The sequence below is a fragment of the Thalassophryne amazonica genome, chromosome 19, assembly GCF_902500255.1.
Source record: "Thalassophryne amazonica chromosome 19, fThaAma1.1, whole genome shotgun sequence".
Lineage (NCBI taxonomy): Eukaryota > Metazoa > Chordata > Actinopteri > Batrachoidiformes > Batrachoididae > Thalassophryne > Thalassophryne amazonica.
Window position 1 is genome coordinate 43,872,272 of NC_047121.1, and position 15,193 is coordinate 43,887,464.

Below are 15,193 nucleotides of genomic sequence, written 5' to 3' on the forward strand. Positions count from 1 at the left end.
TTTCACAATGGAGTCAAGGTTTTCGTAAAATGACTCTTTATCATCTTCTGAGCTGTTTAGTGTGGGGGCGTATGCACTGATGATGGTTAGGTGACGAGCATGAGACAACGGGATACGGAGCTTTATCAGGCATTCATTGATACCCACTGGGACTTCAGGGAGCTTTGAAAGAAGGGTACTGCGAATGGCAAAGCCAACACCGTGAATTCTATCATCCTGTTGTTCTTTACCTTTCCAGAAGAAAGTGTATCCTCCGTTGGGTTCACAGATGGAACCATCGTCGGCAAGACTTGTCTCACTTAAGGCAGCGATGTCGATTCCATAGCGCTCAAGCTCTCCTGCTATCAGCGCTGTCCGTCTGTGTGGTCTAACTGTATTTTCCCTGTCAAGGAGGGTGCGTACATTCCACGCACCAAAAGTCAAAAGATTCTTTTTATTCTTACCGCAAAGAGGGTTAACTGCCAGCCGCGGCTAGCTGGCCAGTTTGGGGTAGGGCATGCAATGTTTAGGACACCTTTTCTAGTCCTTTCCCTTTTTCAAGGGTGAGCAGTGCGTTCCTGAATAGGGCTGCTCAGACACCTGGCATGCTGCCGGACTTCGTCTGTGCCCTGTGGACAAAAGAACAACCATCGGTTCCAGGCCGCCAACGTGCAGGATTGGGGCTACGACTACCAGTAGTAACCACTATCTATCGCTTTGTCCCCCATCGCCGCTGGGCTTTTGACATGAGAGCAGCAGAACAAACCTGTGCTGTTACTTGAATTAAGGTGAGGAAACTGTTGCACTGTAGCAACCTCACCCTCTTGACCTTAGAAGCCATTGTCCAGTGGTACGGAGGACCATCACAACTGGGGACTTCCTTGGTTGCAGTGGATGGCCACGACCTCTTTTGTGCCTATTCGTGCCCTGTGCGCTCCACGCCACATTCTGTCACCACGGTCTTGTCCATTGGATCAGTATGTTCTCGTCCGCACAATCAGTTGTATGCTACAGCTACTCGGAGCCACAGGTGAGAGCTGGGTGTCAGAGGGGCACCAATGCAGACGGGTTATCCTTTAGGGACATGGCTGACCCGACTGAAGAGGTACTCACCCTACCCGACACACCATATATTATATATATATATATATATATCTATATCAATCAATCAGTCAATCAATTTTTTTTTATATAGCGCCAAATCACAACAAACAGTTGCCCCAAGGCGCTTTATATTGTAAGGCAAGGCCATACAATAATTATGTAAAACCCCAACGGTCAAAACGACCCCCTGTGAGCAAGCACTTGGCTACAGTGGGAAGGAAAAACTCCCTTTTAACAGGAAGAAACCTCCAGCAGAACCAGGCTCAGGGAGGGGCAGTCTTCTGCTGGGACTGGTTGGGGCTGAGGGAGAGAACCAGGAAAAAGACATGCTGTGGAGGGGAGCAGAGATCGATCACTAATGATTAAATGCAGAGTGGTGCATACAGAGCAAAAAGAGAAAGAAACAGTGCATCATGGGAACCCCCCAGCAGTCTACGTCTATAGCAGCATAACTAAGGGATGTTTCAGGGTCACCTGATCCAGCCCTAACTATAAGCTTTAGCAAAAAGGAAAGTTTTAAGCCTAATCTTAAAAGTAGAGAGGGTGTCTGTCTCCCTGATCTGAATTGGGAGCTGGTTCCACAGGAGAGGAGCCTGAAAGCTGAAGGCTCTGCCTCCCATTCTACTCTTACAAACCCTAGGAACTACAAGTAAGCCTGCAGTCTGAGAGCGAAGCGCTCTATTGGGGTGATATGGTACTACGAGGTCCCTAAGATAAGATGGGACCTGATTATTCAAAACCTTATAAGTAAGAAGAAGAATTTTAAATTCTATTCTAGAATTAACAGGAAGCCAATGAAGAGAGGCCAATATGGGTGAGATATGCTCTCTCCTTCTAGTCCCCGTTAGTACTCTAGCTGCAGCATTTTGAATTAACTGAAGGCTTTTTAGGGAAGTTTTAGGACAACCTGATAATAATGAATTACAATAGTCCAGCCTAGAGGAAATAAATGCATGAATTAGTTTTTCAGCATCACTCTGAGACAAGACCTTTCTAATTTTAGAGATATTGCGTAAATGCAAAAAAGCAATATATATATATATATATATATATATATATATATATATATATATATATATATATATATATATATATATATATATATATATATATAGTCATAGGATATGAGACAGGACACAACCCTGGACAGGATGTCTGTCTATTGCAGAGCCACATATAGGCAAACAAGCACATTCACATCCAAGGTCAATTTAAAGCTTCCAATTCATGTGACCAGCATGTCTTTGGCAGTGGGAAGAAGCCAATACACCCAGACGGCACCCACCTGATGGCTGGAGTCCCTTATGCGCAATCTGGTAAAGTGTTCACATTCTTTTTATGTGTGTATTTCTGGGCCTCTATTATGCGGTTGTACAACTGGTATAATTCATAAATGATAACGCTTGGATGCTGGATGTGAAACATTCTTGGGAAATGCACTGTGTTCAGCCTTGTGCCACCTGTAAGCTGTAAAGCATAGTAAAAGTAAGTCCCTTCGGCTGCTCCCTTGTTTGCACTTGGGGTCGCCACAGCAAATCCAAGGTGGATCTGCATGTTGAATTGGCACAAGTTTTACGCCGGATGCCCTTCTTGACACAACTCCACATTACATGGAGAAATGTAAGCTGTAAAGCATAAAAAAGAAAATTTGGAAAGCAAAATAACAGGTTGTAAAAGTGACTTTCTTTGCCATAACACATCTCAGTCATCACTTTTACAGCCAGCTGATTCTAGACATGTAACAAGGTGAATACATGGAACAGAATGCCCTTTATTTTCATTATACAAAATGTACAATTGGAGAGAGCTTCTCCTTTTTCAGTGCAAACAGATAAAGTTAAAAAAAAAACCCAGCATAAAATCCTACAGAACAGTGCAATGAAAATCTTTCTGTACAAATATATGATGACTGTATTTCACAGGATGAATAAATATTGAGGTAGTATTTAAAGCAGAGCAGCAGTGACAATGAAACGTGAAAGCCAATAAATATATCTTGAAGTTGAGCTGAATAAATAATTGTTAAAGGGGCACTCTGGTATTTTCAAGTTTGTATTTTTTCGATGTTTTTGCATTCATCTTTTAACTCAGGACAAAAAAAAACTTCAAAATCGGTGTAGTTTTGATTTATAATGCAAATACCATTTTGGGCTCAACGACAGCCTTGTGTGTTTGTAGTTTGCCGCATAGAATTGTATGTGGCAAACTACAAACATTCAGTCAACCACTTATTGCTGACAGTGAAGAGTCGAAAATGTCGTCTGGTTTCATGGAGAGGATCCCTATGAAGGGAAATGTTCCCAAAAGGAAAAACTTTTTAAATATACACTCAACAAAAATATAAACGCAACACTTTTGGTTTTGCTCCCATTTTGTATGAGATGAATTCAAACATCTAAAACTTTTTCCACATACACAATATCACCATTTCCCTCAAATATTGTTCACAAACCAGTCTAAATCTGTGATAGTGAGCACTTTCCTTTGCTGAGATAATCCATCCCACCTCACAGGTGTGCCATATCAAGATGCTGATTAGACACCATGATTAGTGCACAGGTGTGCCTTAGACTGTCCACAATAAAAGGCCACTCTGAAAGGTGCAGTTTTATCACACAGCACAATGCCACAGATGTCGCAAGATTTGAGGGAGCGTGCAATTGGCATGTTGACAGCAGGAATGTCAACCAGAGCTGTTGCTCGTGTATTGAATGTTCATTTCTCTACCATAAGCCGTCTCCAAAGGTGTTTCAGAGAATTTGGCAATACATCCAACCAGCCTCACAACCGCAGACCACGTGTAACCACACCAGCCCAGGACCTCCACATCCAGCATATTCACCTCCAAGATCGTCTGAGACCAGCCACTCGGACAGCTGCTGAAACAGTCGGTTTGCAGAACCAAAGAATTTCTGCACAAACTGTCAGAAACCGTCTCAGGGAGGCTCATCTGCATGCTCGTCGTCCTCATCGGGGTCTCGACCTGACTCCAGTTCGTCGTCGTAACCGACTTGAGTGGTCAAATGCTCACATTCGCTGGCGTTTGGCACGTTGGAGAGGTGTTCTCTTCACAGATGAATCCCGGTTCACACTGTTCAGGGCAGATGGCAGACAGCTTGTGTGGCATCGTGTGGGTGAGCGGTTTTCTGATGTCAATGTTGTGGATCAAGTGGCCCATGGTGGCAGTGGGGTTATGGTATGGGCAGGCGTCTGTTATGGACGAAGAACACAGGTGCATTTTATTGATGGCATTTTGAATGCACAGAGATACCGTGACGAGATCCTGAGGCCCATTGTTGTGCCATACATCCAAGAACATCACCTCATGTTGCAGCAGGATAATGCACGGCCCCATGTTGCAAGGATCTGTACACAATTCTTGGAAGCTGAAAATGTCCCAGTTCTTGCATGGCCGGCATACTCACCGGACATGTCACCCATTGAGCATGTTTGGGATGCTCTGGACCGGCATATACGACAGCGTGTACCAGTTCCTGCCAATATCCAGCAACTTCGCACAGCCATTGAAGAGGAGTGGACCAACATTCCACAGGCCACAATTGACAACCTGATCAACTCTATGCGAAAGAGATGTGTTGCACTGCATGAGGCAAATGGTGGTCACACCAGATACTGACTGGTATCCCCCCCCCCAATAAAACAAAACTGCACCTTTCAGAGTGGCCTTTTATTGTGGGCAGTCTAAGGCACACCTGTGCACTAATCATGGTGTCAAATCAGCATCTTGATATGGCACACCTGTGAGGTGGGATGGATTATCTCAGCAAAGGAGAAGTGCTCACTATCACAGATTTAGACTGGTTTGTGAACAATATTTGAGGGAAATGGTGATATTGTGTATGTGGAAAAAGTTTTAGATCTTTGAGTTCATCTCATACAACATGGGAGCAAAACCAAAAGCGTTGCGTTTATATTTTTGTTGAGTGTAGTTTAAACGTATACACGCCTCTGCTGATATTTACGTCTTCAGTGTATATTTGTCTGTCTGTCTGTCAGCAGAATTACATCAAACTACTGCACGGATTTTGACGAAATTTTTAACAGAGATATTAGGGCATGGAAGACTCCACTGAATTTGGAGATGATCCGGATCTGGATTGGCAGATGTCAAAAATCTGTGATTGCTCTTGTTTTTCATGCAGCATCCTGTTGTTTTCCAGCATGCCTTGTACAACCCCTGGCAAAAATTATGGAATCACCGGCCTCGGAGGATGTTCATTCTGTTGTTTAATTTTGTAGAAAAAAAGCAGATCACAGACATGACACAAAACTAAAGTCATTTCAAATGGCAACTTTCTGGCTTTAAGAAACACTAAGAAATCAAGAAAAAAAGATTGTGGCAGTCAGTAACGGTTACTTTTTTACACCAAGCAGAGGAAAAAAATATGGACTCACTCAATTCTGAGGAATAAATTATGGAATCACCCTGTAAATTTCCATTCCAAAAACTAACACCTGCATCAAATCACATCTGCTCGTTGACACTGACCCTATGTCATGACATTGACCCTATGTGTCTTTTTGCAAGGAATGTTTTCACAGTTTTTGCTCTATGGCAAGATGCATTATCATCTTGAAAAATGATTTCATCATCCCCAAACATCAGAAAAGTGTCCAAAATATCAACATAAACTTATGCATTTATTGATGATGTAATGACAGCCATCTCCCCAGTGCCTTTACCTGACATGCAGCCCCATATCAGATACAGATACAGGAGAAATGCACCAAACAGCACCTTGACCTGTACCTGGTCTTCATTGACCTTACTAAAGCCTTCGACACTGTCAACAGAGAAGCCCTTTGGCTAATCCTGGAGAAGCTCAGCTGCCTGAACAAGATGATCCGTATCATCTGCCTCTTTCATGATGGCATGGTCGGCTCTGTTTTAACCAGAGGCGGTACCTCAGCCCCATTCGCAATATCCAACGGGGTAAAGCAGGGCTGTGTCCTTGCGCCAGTGCTGTTTAACCTCTTCTCCTGTGTTCTGAACTGCGCCCTCTGTGATCTCAATAATGGGGTGTATCTAAGGTACAGGTTGGATGGATCCCTCTTCAATTTACGAAGACTGGTGGCCAGCACGGAGACTACTACCAAGCTGATCCAAGAAGCCCTCTTTGCGGATGACTGTGCTTTGATGGTGCATACAGAATCAGACCTACAAACCCTAACTGAGAGCTTCTCCCAGGCTGCATGCCTGTTTGGTCTGTCAGCCTTTCCAAGAACGAAGCTCTTCACCAACCTGCGCCCGGATCGACAGCCCCTTCACTGATAATCACCATTGATGGCCATAAACTAAAGGCTGTCGACCAGTTTACATACCTAGGGAGTGTAATCTCAGCCGATGGATCCCTAGTTAAGGAAATAGCGGCCAGAATCAGCAAGGCCAGTCAATCCTTCAGACGCCTTCGATCCCGTGTGTTAGTCAACTGAAACATTAAAATGCACACCAAAATTAAAGTGTACAGTGCCGTCGTCCTATCCAGTCTCATGTATGGTTGTGAGTCCTGGACCCTCTACAAGAGGAACCTGAAGCAGCTTGAGCGATTCCATATGAAATTGTTGTGAACTCTGCTTGGAGTAAAATGGCAAGACAAAGTGACCAACCTTGAAGTCCTGGAACGGACCGGCCTCGTCAGTATTGCCACGTCCTCCGAATGGACAGCTCACGGCTTCCACGCCAGCTACTTTATGGTGAGCTTGTTGCAAGGAACACGATTAGTCGGACGCCCAAAGAAACGGTTTAAGGACACCGTAAAGGACAACCTGATACTGTGTGGCCTGGCTCCAAATGAACTTGAAGTCTATGCTTCAAATAGAACTGAATGGAGGTCCTTTGTAGAGAGGGCCCATGCAAACTTTGAGACTGCACGACGGGACCGTATCGCCAGCGCCAGGAGTAGGCGAAAAGCAGGGACTCCTAGACCTGACTCTCAACTATTCCAATGCCCTTTGTGCCTTAGAGTCTGTGCATCAAGAATCGGCCTGAACAGCCACACAAGGGCCCACCAGAGAAAGCAGCAGAACTGACATCATCAACATCATCGACGACGATGGAAAACCGACCATATATACAACCTCTGGCAAAAAGTATGGAATCACCGGCCTCGGAGGATGTTCATTCAGTTGTTTAATTTTGTAGAAAAAAAGCAGATCACAGACATGACACAAAACTAAAGTCATTTCAAATGGCAACTTTCTGGCTTTAAGAAACACTATAAGAAATCAGGAAAAAAAAAATTGTGGCAGTCAGTAACAGTTACTTTTTTAGACCAAGCAGAGGGAAAAAAACATGGACTCACTCAATTCTGAGGAATAAATTATGGAATCACCCTGTAAATTTTCATCCCCCAAACTAACACCTGCATCAAATCAGATCTGCTCGTTAGTCTGCATCTAAAAATGAGTGATCACACCTTGGAGAGCTGTTGCACCAAGTGGACTGACATGAATCAGTCAGCAGTCAGTAACGGTTACTTTTTAGACAAAGCAGAGGGAAAAAATATGGAATCACTCTTCAGGCAGTCATCTTTATAAATTCACTCATTGGAACGGCACCAAACAAAAGATCCAGCATCATCACCTTACCCAATGCAGATTCGAGATTCATCACTGAATATGACTTTCATCCAGTCATCCACAGTCTACGATTGCTTTTCCTTAGCCCATTGTAACCTTGTTTTCTTCTGTTTAGGTGTTAATGATGGCTTTGGTTTAGCTTTTCTGTATGTAAATCCCATTTTCTTTAGGAGGTTTCTTACAGTTCAGTCACAGACGTTGACTCCAGTTTCCTCCCATTCGTTCCTCATTTGTTTTGTTGTGCATTTTCGATTTTTGAGACATATTGCTTTAAGTTTTCTGTCTTGATGCTTTGATGTCTTCCTTGGTCTACCAGTATGTTTGCCTTTAACAACCTTCCCATGTTTGTATTTGGTCCAGAGTTTAGATACAGCTGACTGTGAACAACCAACATCTTTTGCAACATTGCGTGATGATTTACCCTCTTTTAAGAGTTTGATAATCCTCTCCTTTGTTTCAATTGACATCTCTCGTGTTGGAGCCGTTATTTATGTCAGTCCACTTGGTGCAACAGCTCTCTAAGGTGTGTTCACTCCTTTTTAGATGCAGACTAACGAGCAGATCTGATTTGATGCAGGTGTTAGTTTTGGGGATGAAAATTTACAGGGTGATTCCATAATTTATTCCTCAGAATTGAGTGAGTCCATATTTTTTCCCTCTGCTTGGTCTAAAAAAGTAACCGTTACTGACTGCCACAATTTTTTTTCCTGATTTCATATAGTGTTTCTTAAAGCCAGAAAGTTGCTATTTGAAATGACTTTAGTTTTGTGTCATGTCTGTGATCTGCTTTTTTTTTTCTACAAAATTAAACAACTGAATGAACATCCTCGAGGCTGGTGATTCCATAATTTTGCCAGGGGTTGTATATACCATGGTCAGCGAGAATTCCATGTCTAACTGGCGTGCATTATTTTCATATATACGCACACGTAGTTTGGAGAGTTAAGTCACTTGTTATAATCATTCCGCTCTGGTTGTCACCATAGCAACGCGCAAATCAGTTGGTGCAGATCAGGTTAAAATCCTCTCTCTGCTCTGCGCTCACTGCACACTGAACGTGTCGTGCCTGCATTCAGGAATCTCCCTCACCCACCCCCTCCCTCGCAGTCTGCAGCCTGTTAACTCCGACACACACACCGACAGCTCCGCATTTTAGACGGCTTTTGAAGGAGACGGCACTGTTTTAATCGGCCGTCAGCCTCCATGTTATTGTCCCGCCTTAAGACGAGAGCGAGGCTGCAGCACAATGACGTCAGATTCTGAGTCGTTTTATGCTTTGTGGATAATTCACGGTAATCGCGAATATGAAAAATAATCGCGAATATGAAAAATAATCGCGATTGACGAATATTGTCATAATTGTGACAGCCCTACATATACAGTGAGGAAAATAAGTATTTGAACACCCTGCGAATTCGCAATCATGGAGGGGAGAGCAACGCTGCTCTCTTGAAAAACTCAAGAGAACAGTGTTTCTTCTCTCTCTGGCATGAAGCAAATTATGCCAGAAAATAATCAGGAGTGTCTCTGAGCTAGTATAAAGGCACAAGGCACAACAAACTGGTGACGGACAAACACTCCCAATGAGCTTATACAGTGAGGAAAATAAATATTAGTACACCCTGCGATTTTGCAAGTTCTCCCACTTAGAAATCATGGAGGGGTCTGAAATTTTCATCTGTGAGAGACATAATCTAAAAAAAAAAAAAAAGAAAAAATCCAGAAATCACAATGTATGATTTTTTTTTAATAATTTATTTGTATGTTACTGCTGCAAATAAGTATTTGAACACCTACCACCCAGCAAGAATTCTGGCTCACACAGACCTGTTAATTTTTCTTTAAGAAGCCCTCTTATTCTGCGCTCTTTACCTGTATTAATTGCACCTGTTTGAACTTGTTACCTGTATCAAAGACACCTGTTCACACACTCAATCTATCACACTCCAACCTGTCCACCATAGCCAAGACCAAAGAGCTGTCTAAGGACACCAGGGACAAAACTGTAGACCTGCACAAGGCTGGGATGGACTACAGGACAACAGGCAAGCAGCTTGGTAGAAGACAACAACTGTTATGATTACTTATTAGAAAGTGGAAGAAACACAAGATGACTGTCAATCTCCCTCGGTCTGGGAGATTTGAACATAAATAAATAGGCAATAAAGAAAACACTTGCATAAAAACGACATAAATAAACAGGCAAATGTACGATGTGGTACCATAGTCGGACCACTTTAGGATGTAGTAGTCACCCTAAGCCACTCTGCTAGTCTGACACTAACCCTCCTCAGCCTCACCGCCAGTGGAAGACATCACCCACCGACCGTCACAGCCTTCCTCGTCTTGGCGATTCAGCGTTGGAGACCCAAAGTCGAATCGAGTGGGGGAATGTAGTGGAAAGCTGTGATCAAACAACCAACATCTTAAGCTTGCATTAAGCAGAGGCCATGGAGTTTCTTCAAACAAAGATAAACTCCATACAGCAAGACCTGGTACTGTTGCGCCAGAGCATTTAACTTCCTTTTTCCGAATTTTCAAATTAAAACCTTTTTCTTCAAATTCCAAATTCCTTTCACAAACATTTTTCTTCTAAAGTCAGCTATTTTTGCATTGAGTTTTGATTTGACCAAGCTTCCAAAAAGACGACGACGAAAGACAAATTTTTGATTTTTGATAGAGAATAAAGATGCTCAAACCTTTATTCTGATGAGCCAGACTCCGGAGCGCTACAGAGAAAAACACCCAGGTCAGCTGAGACGTTCAACAGCGACTTGAACCGCCGCCGCGAAATCACAGCACAATAACAGAAATCATCCCCACCACTGATGAAACCGAGCGGGTTGGACCGGCAGAGCCTCTTTGTCAAGGTCCCTGACGAAGCTGTGTGGCGGACGGAGCGTCAACTGAACCAGATGGCGTCCAGCATCGGACCTCACGGAGACCTGCTGCACTGCGCAAAGTAAGACCAGGCTATGTTGTCAGTTAAACAGAGTGGCTTTATTTAACTCTATTCAAAATCATTAATCTTCTCTCAAGTTAATAAATACCAAAGCAAATTACATGTTGAATTAGGATGAATCTTACTCCTAAAACTCCCGCTACGAAACCAAATTATCTGGACGTCATCATTAAATTGCTCACTGTGATATGTCCTGTTATTTAACTCCTGCCAGAGTTAAATAAATATCTTAAATGTGTGAAGTTGTCTGTGATTTTTGTATGGTTTTACAGAGGGTGTCAGATCTGACCTGTGAAGCTTACCCATTAGAAATTGAGACTGATTTTAATATTTCCTATCGACTGACCCTAAAATCAATATCATAACCTTGTTATAGATTATTAAGGCAGCGATAGGTGGTTCCCCCTATTCGAGGTAAAATTATCCACAAGTGATAATTTACAATATTCCAAACACATTATTATATTCATCAGGTGGCTTTCTTTCCTACAAAGATAATCCGATAATGAAAACATTATCTTCTGTAATTATCGGTTATCGGATTATCGGAACTGTGCCCACCACTGGGTGGCGCGCCTCAAGCTGATAGACACACCTGTTCCTCATCTCATCAGTCCCTGCATAGCATATAAACCCCGGCTCTTCACTCCATCATTGCCAGAAACTCAGCGTATCTTTCATGGTAACTGGCCTCTCTTTGTACGTTCTAACACAGTGATACTTCTGAGCTCCCACTCTCTTTTGATTGTGCACTGTAATTTTTCCTGCAGCCTGTCTAATTTCTCAAACTCAACATTTCTTGTTGTCGTTTTTTTTTTAGCTTCAGTTCGTTTCAACACCTTCAGCTCATTTCAACACTCTGGACTCACCTAAGATAAACTGTCACTTAAGATGATCTGGATTCTCTCATCCCCCTTATTATTCATCTTGACAACCGGTTGTGGGAGCGACATCGGGACAAAGGCCATCAGGTAGCTTCCGCTCGCCCCACCCCGCGGCACGCATGGGGCCGTCCCTACAAAGCTCCACTGAATCTATCTCCGACACGCCAGCTCCCCCTGTTGGCGAGCCTATGCAGCTCGGCAGGGCCAAATTGTCCCCAGAGGAATGTCAATGGAGACTGTCGGCTGGAGAATGTATATATTGTAGTGCTAAGGGGCATATACTCAGCACTTGTCCCTTTCAGCCAACAGCCAATGCTCATCCATAGGATCTGGGCTGCGGGTGAGCCAAGCCAAATTCACGGGTGTGGGATCCAGTTGCACTCAAATCCCGGCAACTATCTTTTTTGCAATGAGACACTTTCGGCCCCAGCTGTAATTGATACGGGAGCCAAAGGAAATTTCATTGATTCAGCGTTAGCTTCCAAGACTAATATCCCCCTGGAACCACTTCCTTCACCACTGTCCGTGCATGCATTAGAAGGCACGGCCCTTCCGGCCATTACTCACCTGTCACATTAATAGTGTCTGGGAATCACAGAGAAACCATACTGATTTTTGTTATCCCTTCATCATCTCCCTTGGTTTTAGGCCAGCCCTGGGTTTCCAAACACAGTCCCGGCATTGATTGGTCGACATTAACCAGTGGAGCAAAGCCTGTCTCAAGGGGTGTGTTAGTTCCTTGGTTCCTCCCAGCATTGTGGTCAAGGAGAAGGTGCATTCACCTCCTGACTTTTCTTTAGTTCCTTCTGAGTATCACGACCTTGGTGAGGTTTTGAGCAAGATCGTGCACTCTGCCTGCCTCCTCACCATCCTTATTACTGTGCCACTGACTTGCTTCCAGGTACTCCGCTAACTTCAGGTAGACTGTACAACCTCTCCCGCCTGGAATGTGAGTCAATGGAGACCTATATCCAGGACTCTTTGGCTGCTGAGTTGATCCGACTCTCTTTGTCCTCCCTTGGGGCAGGGTTCTTTTTTGTTGGTAGGAAGAACAGTACCCTTTGCCCCTGCATAGATTTTCGGGGGTTAAATGCCATTACGGTCCACAATCGGTACCCACTACCTCTCTTAGTTTTGGCGTTTAGCTCTTTGCATGGGGTGACCATATTCACTAAGTTGGACCTCCGAAACGCCTACCACCTGGTGCGTGTCCGGGAAGGGGATGAGTAGAAGATGGCCTTTAATACTCCATTGGGGCACATTGAGTACCTGGTCATGCCCTTCAGCTTGACCAACGCACCTGCAACTTTCCAGGTGTTAGTAAACAACGTGCTGCGCGACTTCCTCAACCAGTTTGTGTTTGTCTATCTAGATGACATACTGATTTTCTCTCCAGATCCCCAGACCCATACCAAGCATGTCCGACTCGTGCTCCAACGGTTGTTAGAGAACTGTCTGTTTGTCAGAGCCGAGAACTGCGGGTCCCACCTCAACACTGTCTCCTTCTTGTGCTTCATTATACAGTGGTCCCTTGCGGTTCACCTTTCACTGCCTCACAGTTTCGCGGATTTTTTTACTGCAATTTTGCATGCTTCTTCTTTTTTTTAACAGCGCATTGTGTTCTGCATCCTTATCAGGTGGGCCGATAGCGGCACCAGTCGGCATCACCGCGATTGCTCTCACTGCCTCCGATGCGCTTACTGAGTCTGCAGGCTCGTTAAACGCCGCAGCGGGCCACTCACACCGCCCCGCCCCCCTGTCTGCTGTGCGGAGCTGCGGACAACTCTGGCAACAGGTCCAGACACTACGCTCGCAGTTTTGATGTGGAGCACTCTGGCAGCCCACAAGGATAGACTTCTTACTGAAAACCCACAGCTTCCGCTGCATGTCTCGGTAACCGCAGCCGTAGAGCTCCGTGGCCATGACTTGGATTCTTTGCGGGTCCCGCATCCGTACCCCCGGAGGCAGTAAGTGACGGGAGAGCACGCGCATTGTGTTCTGCGTCTGTCTGTTTATAATCTTCTCGCCCAAGAGAAAAAAGAGTGTTTACACAGGAGAGAAAAATGAGAAAATGTTAATGCCTGTTTGAGAAAAGTGTATAAAGCGTGTAGTGAGGGTTTTACAGCCTTAAAACATCTATAGAAATTGTAAAAAAAATAACGCTGACTACTTCGCGGATTTCACCTATTGCGGGTTATTTTTAGAACGTAACTCCTGCGATAAACGAGGGACCACTGTATCTCATAATCAGGTCAAACCGGACCCCACTAAGGTCAAGGCCATCACAGACTGCCCGGTTCCATCTTCAGTTAAACAGTTACAGCAGTTTCTTGGGTTCGCTAACTTTTACCAGCATTTCATCCGCGGACTCAGTCAGGTGGCAGCTCCCCTCACTGCACTCACTTCCTCCAAAACCACCTTTCAGTGGACTTCTCAGGCCGACTCCACATTCACCCAGCTTAAGAACCGGTTCGCTACCGCTCCCATCCTCACTCAGCCGGACCCGGATCGTCATCTCATAGTGGAGGTGGATGCCTCTGACTCTGGGCTGGGCGCAGTCCTGTCCCAGAGATCAGAGAGTGACAACCACATTCATCCATGCGTGTATTTCTCGCGGCACCTTTCCCCTTTAAAGTGGAACTATAACGTGGGGAACCGGTAACTCCTGGCAGTCAGGGAGGCGCTTGCAGAGTGGAGACATTAGCTGGACGGGGCCGCAGTTCCGTTCATTGTTTGGACAGACCATCGCATCCTGGAATACATTAAGTCTGCGAAACGGTTGAATGCTTTGCGAGCCAGGTGGTCGCTATTTTTTGGTAGATTCAACTTCACCATTTCATACCGACCAGGCAGCAAGAACATCAAACCTGACACTCTCTCACAATAATACTCTCTGTTGGGTATTTTCTCCTCCAAACATTCTTAAACCCTTTGATAAGACAAACAGAGTCAAGAACCACCAGTGAGACAGAAAGTCAAATTTTACGCGCAGAGTGCAGTCAGGCTATACACCAAAGCTACACTAAAGTCTGGCCTGCGCTTCGCTCTTTTTATTAGTGAATCCCTCATCACATAAACAAAAACTTGTCCTAAGGGTGGGGGGAATGACGCAAGACAAGTTTCTTCCCGTAACATAAACACACACGTCAATAAGTGCAGCTGTAAGGAAGAACACTTTCTTTTACTCTTATCGTCGAAGGTCAGCACATCTCGTTCGCAGTTATCAGCTGTTCTGCATCTGCCTGGAACACTAAGCATCACATCACAATCAGAATAATAATAAGTACATCCAGCTTCTCATTCCCAGTTCAGATTGACCCCAGCATGCTAAAACAAGGTTGAATAACACATACATTCTCGGGGTTAGGTGCAAACAGCACAACACCGTTCTCATCAGAAAGAAGACAAAAGGTACAAATGTTTAACAGTGATAACATATATATATATATAAAATCCTTAACATTTCCCACCTGTTTATCACCTGTTAAACATACAGTAGGCATCACCCAGCTTAGTTAGTTAGTTTATTAACTTAATCTATTCTGTCCACGTTTTTATTAATTGAACACCACCAACAGATGGAAGATTCGAATCCAGCTGCTATTTGATCAACCAGTTTATACTCGTCAGGCACTCCTCTGGGGACTCCTATTGCGTCAATATA

General features: G+C 44.3%; 1 protein-coding gene across 1 annotated transcript in view; it reads right to left on the reverse strand.

Moving 5' to 3' along the window:
- LOC117531908 overlaps nt 1-15,193 on the reverse strand; it is a 30,154-nt gene that overhangs the window by 2,463 nt on the left and 12,498 nt on the right. Inside the window, 2 exon segments of the mRNA XM_034195097.1 lie at nt 1-438; nt 13,880-14,089. Coding sequence (XP_034050988.1) covers nt 1-438; nt 13,880-14,089 — 648 coding nt within the window.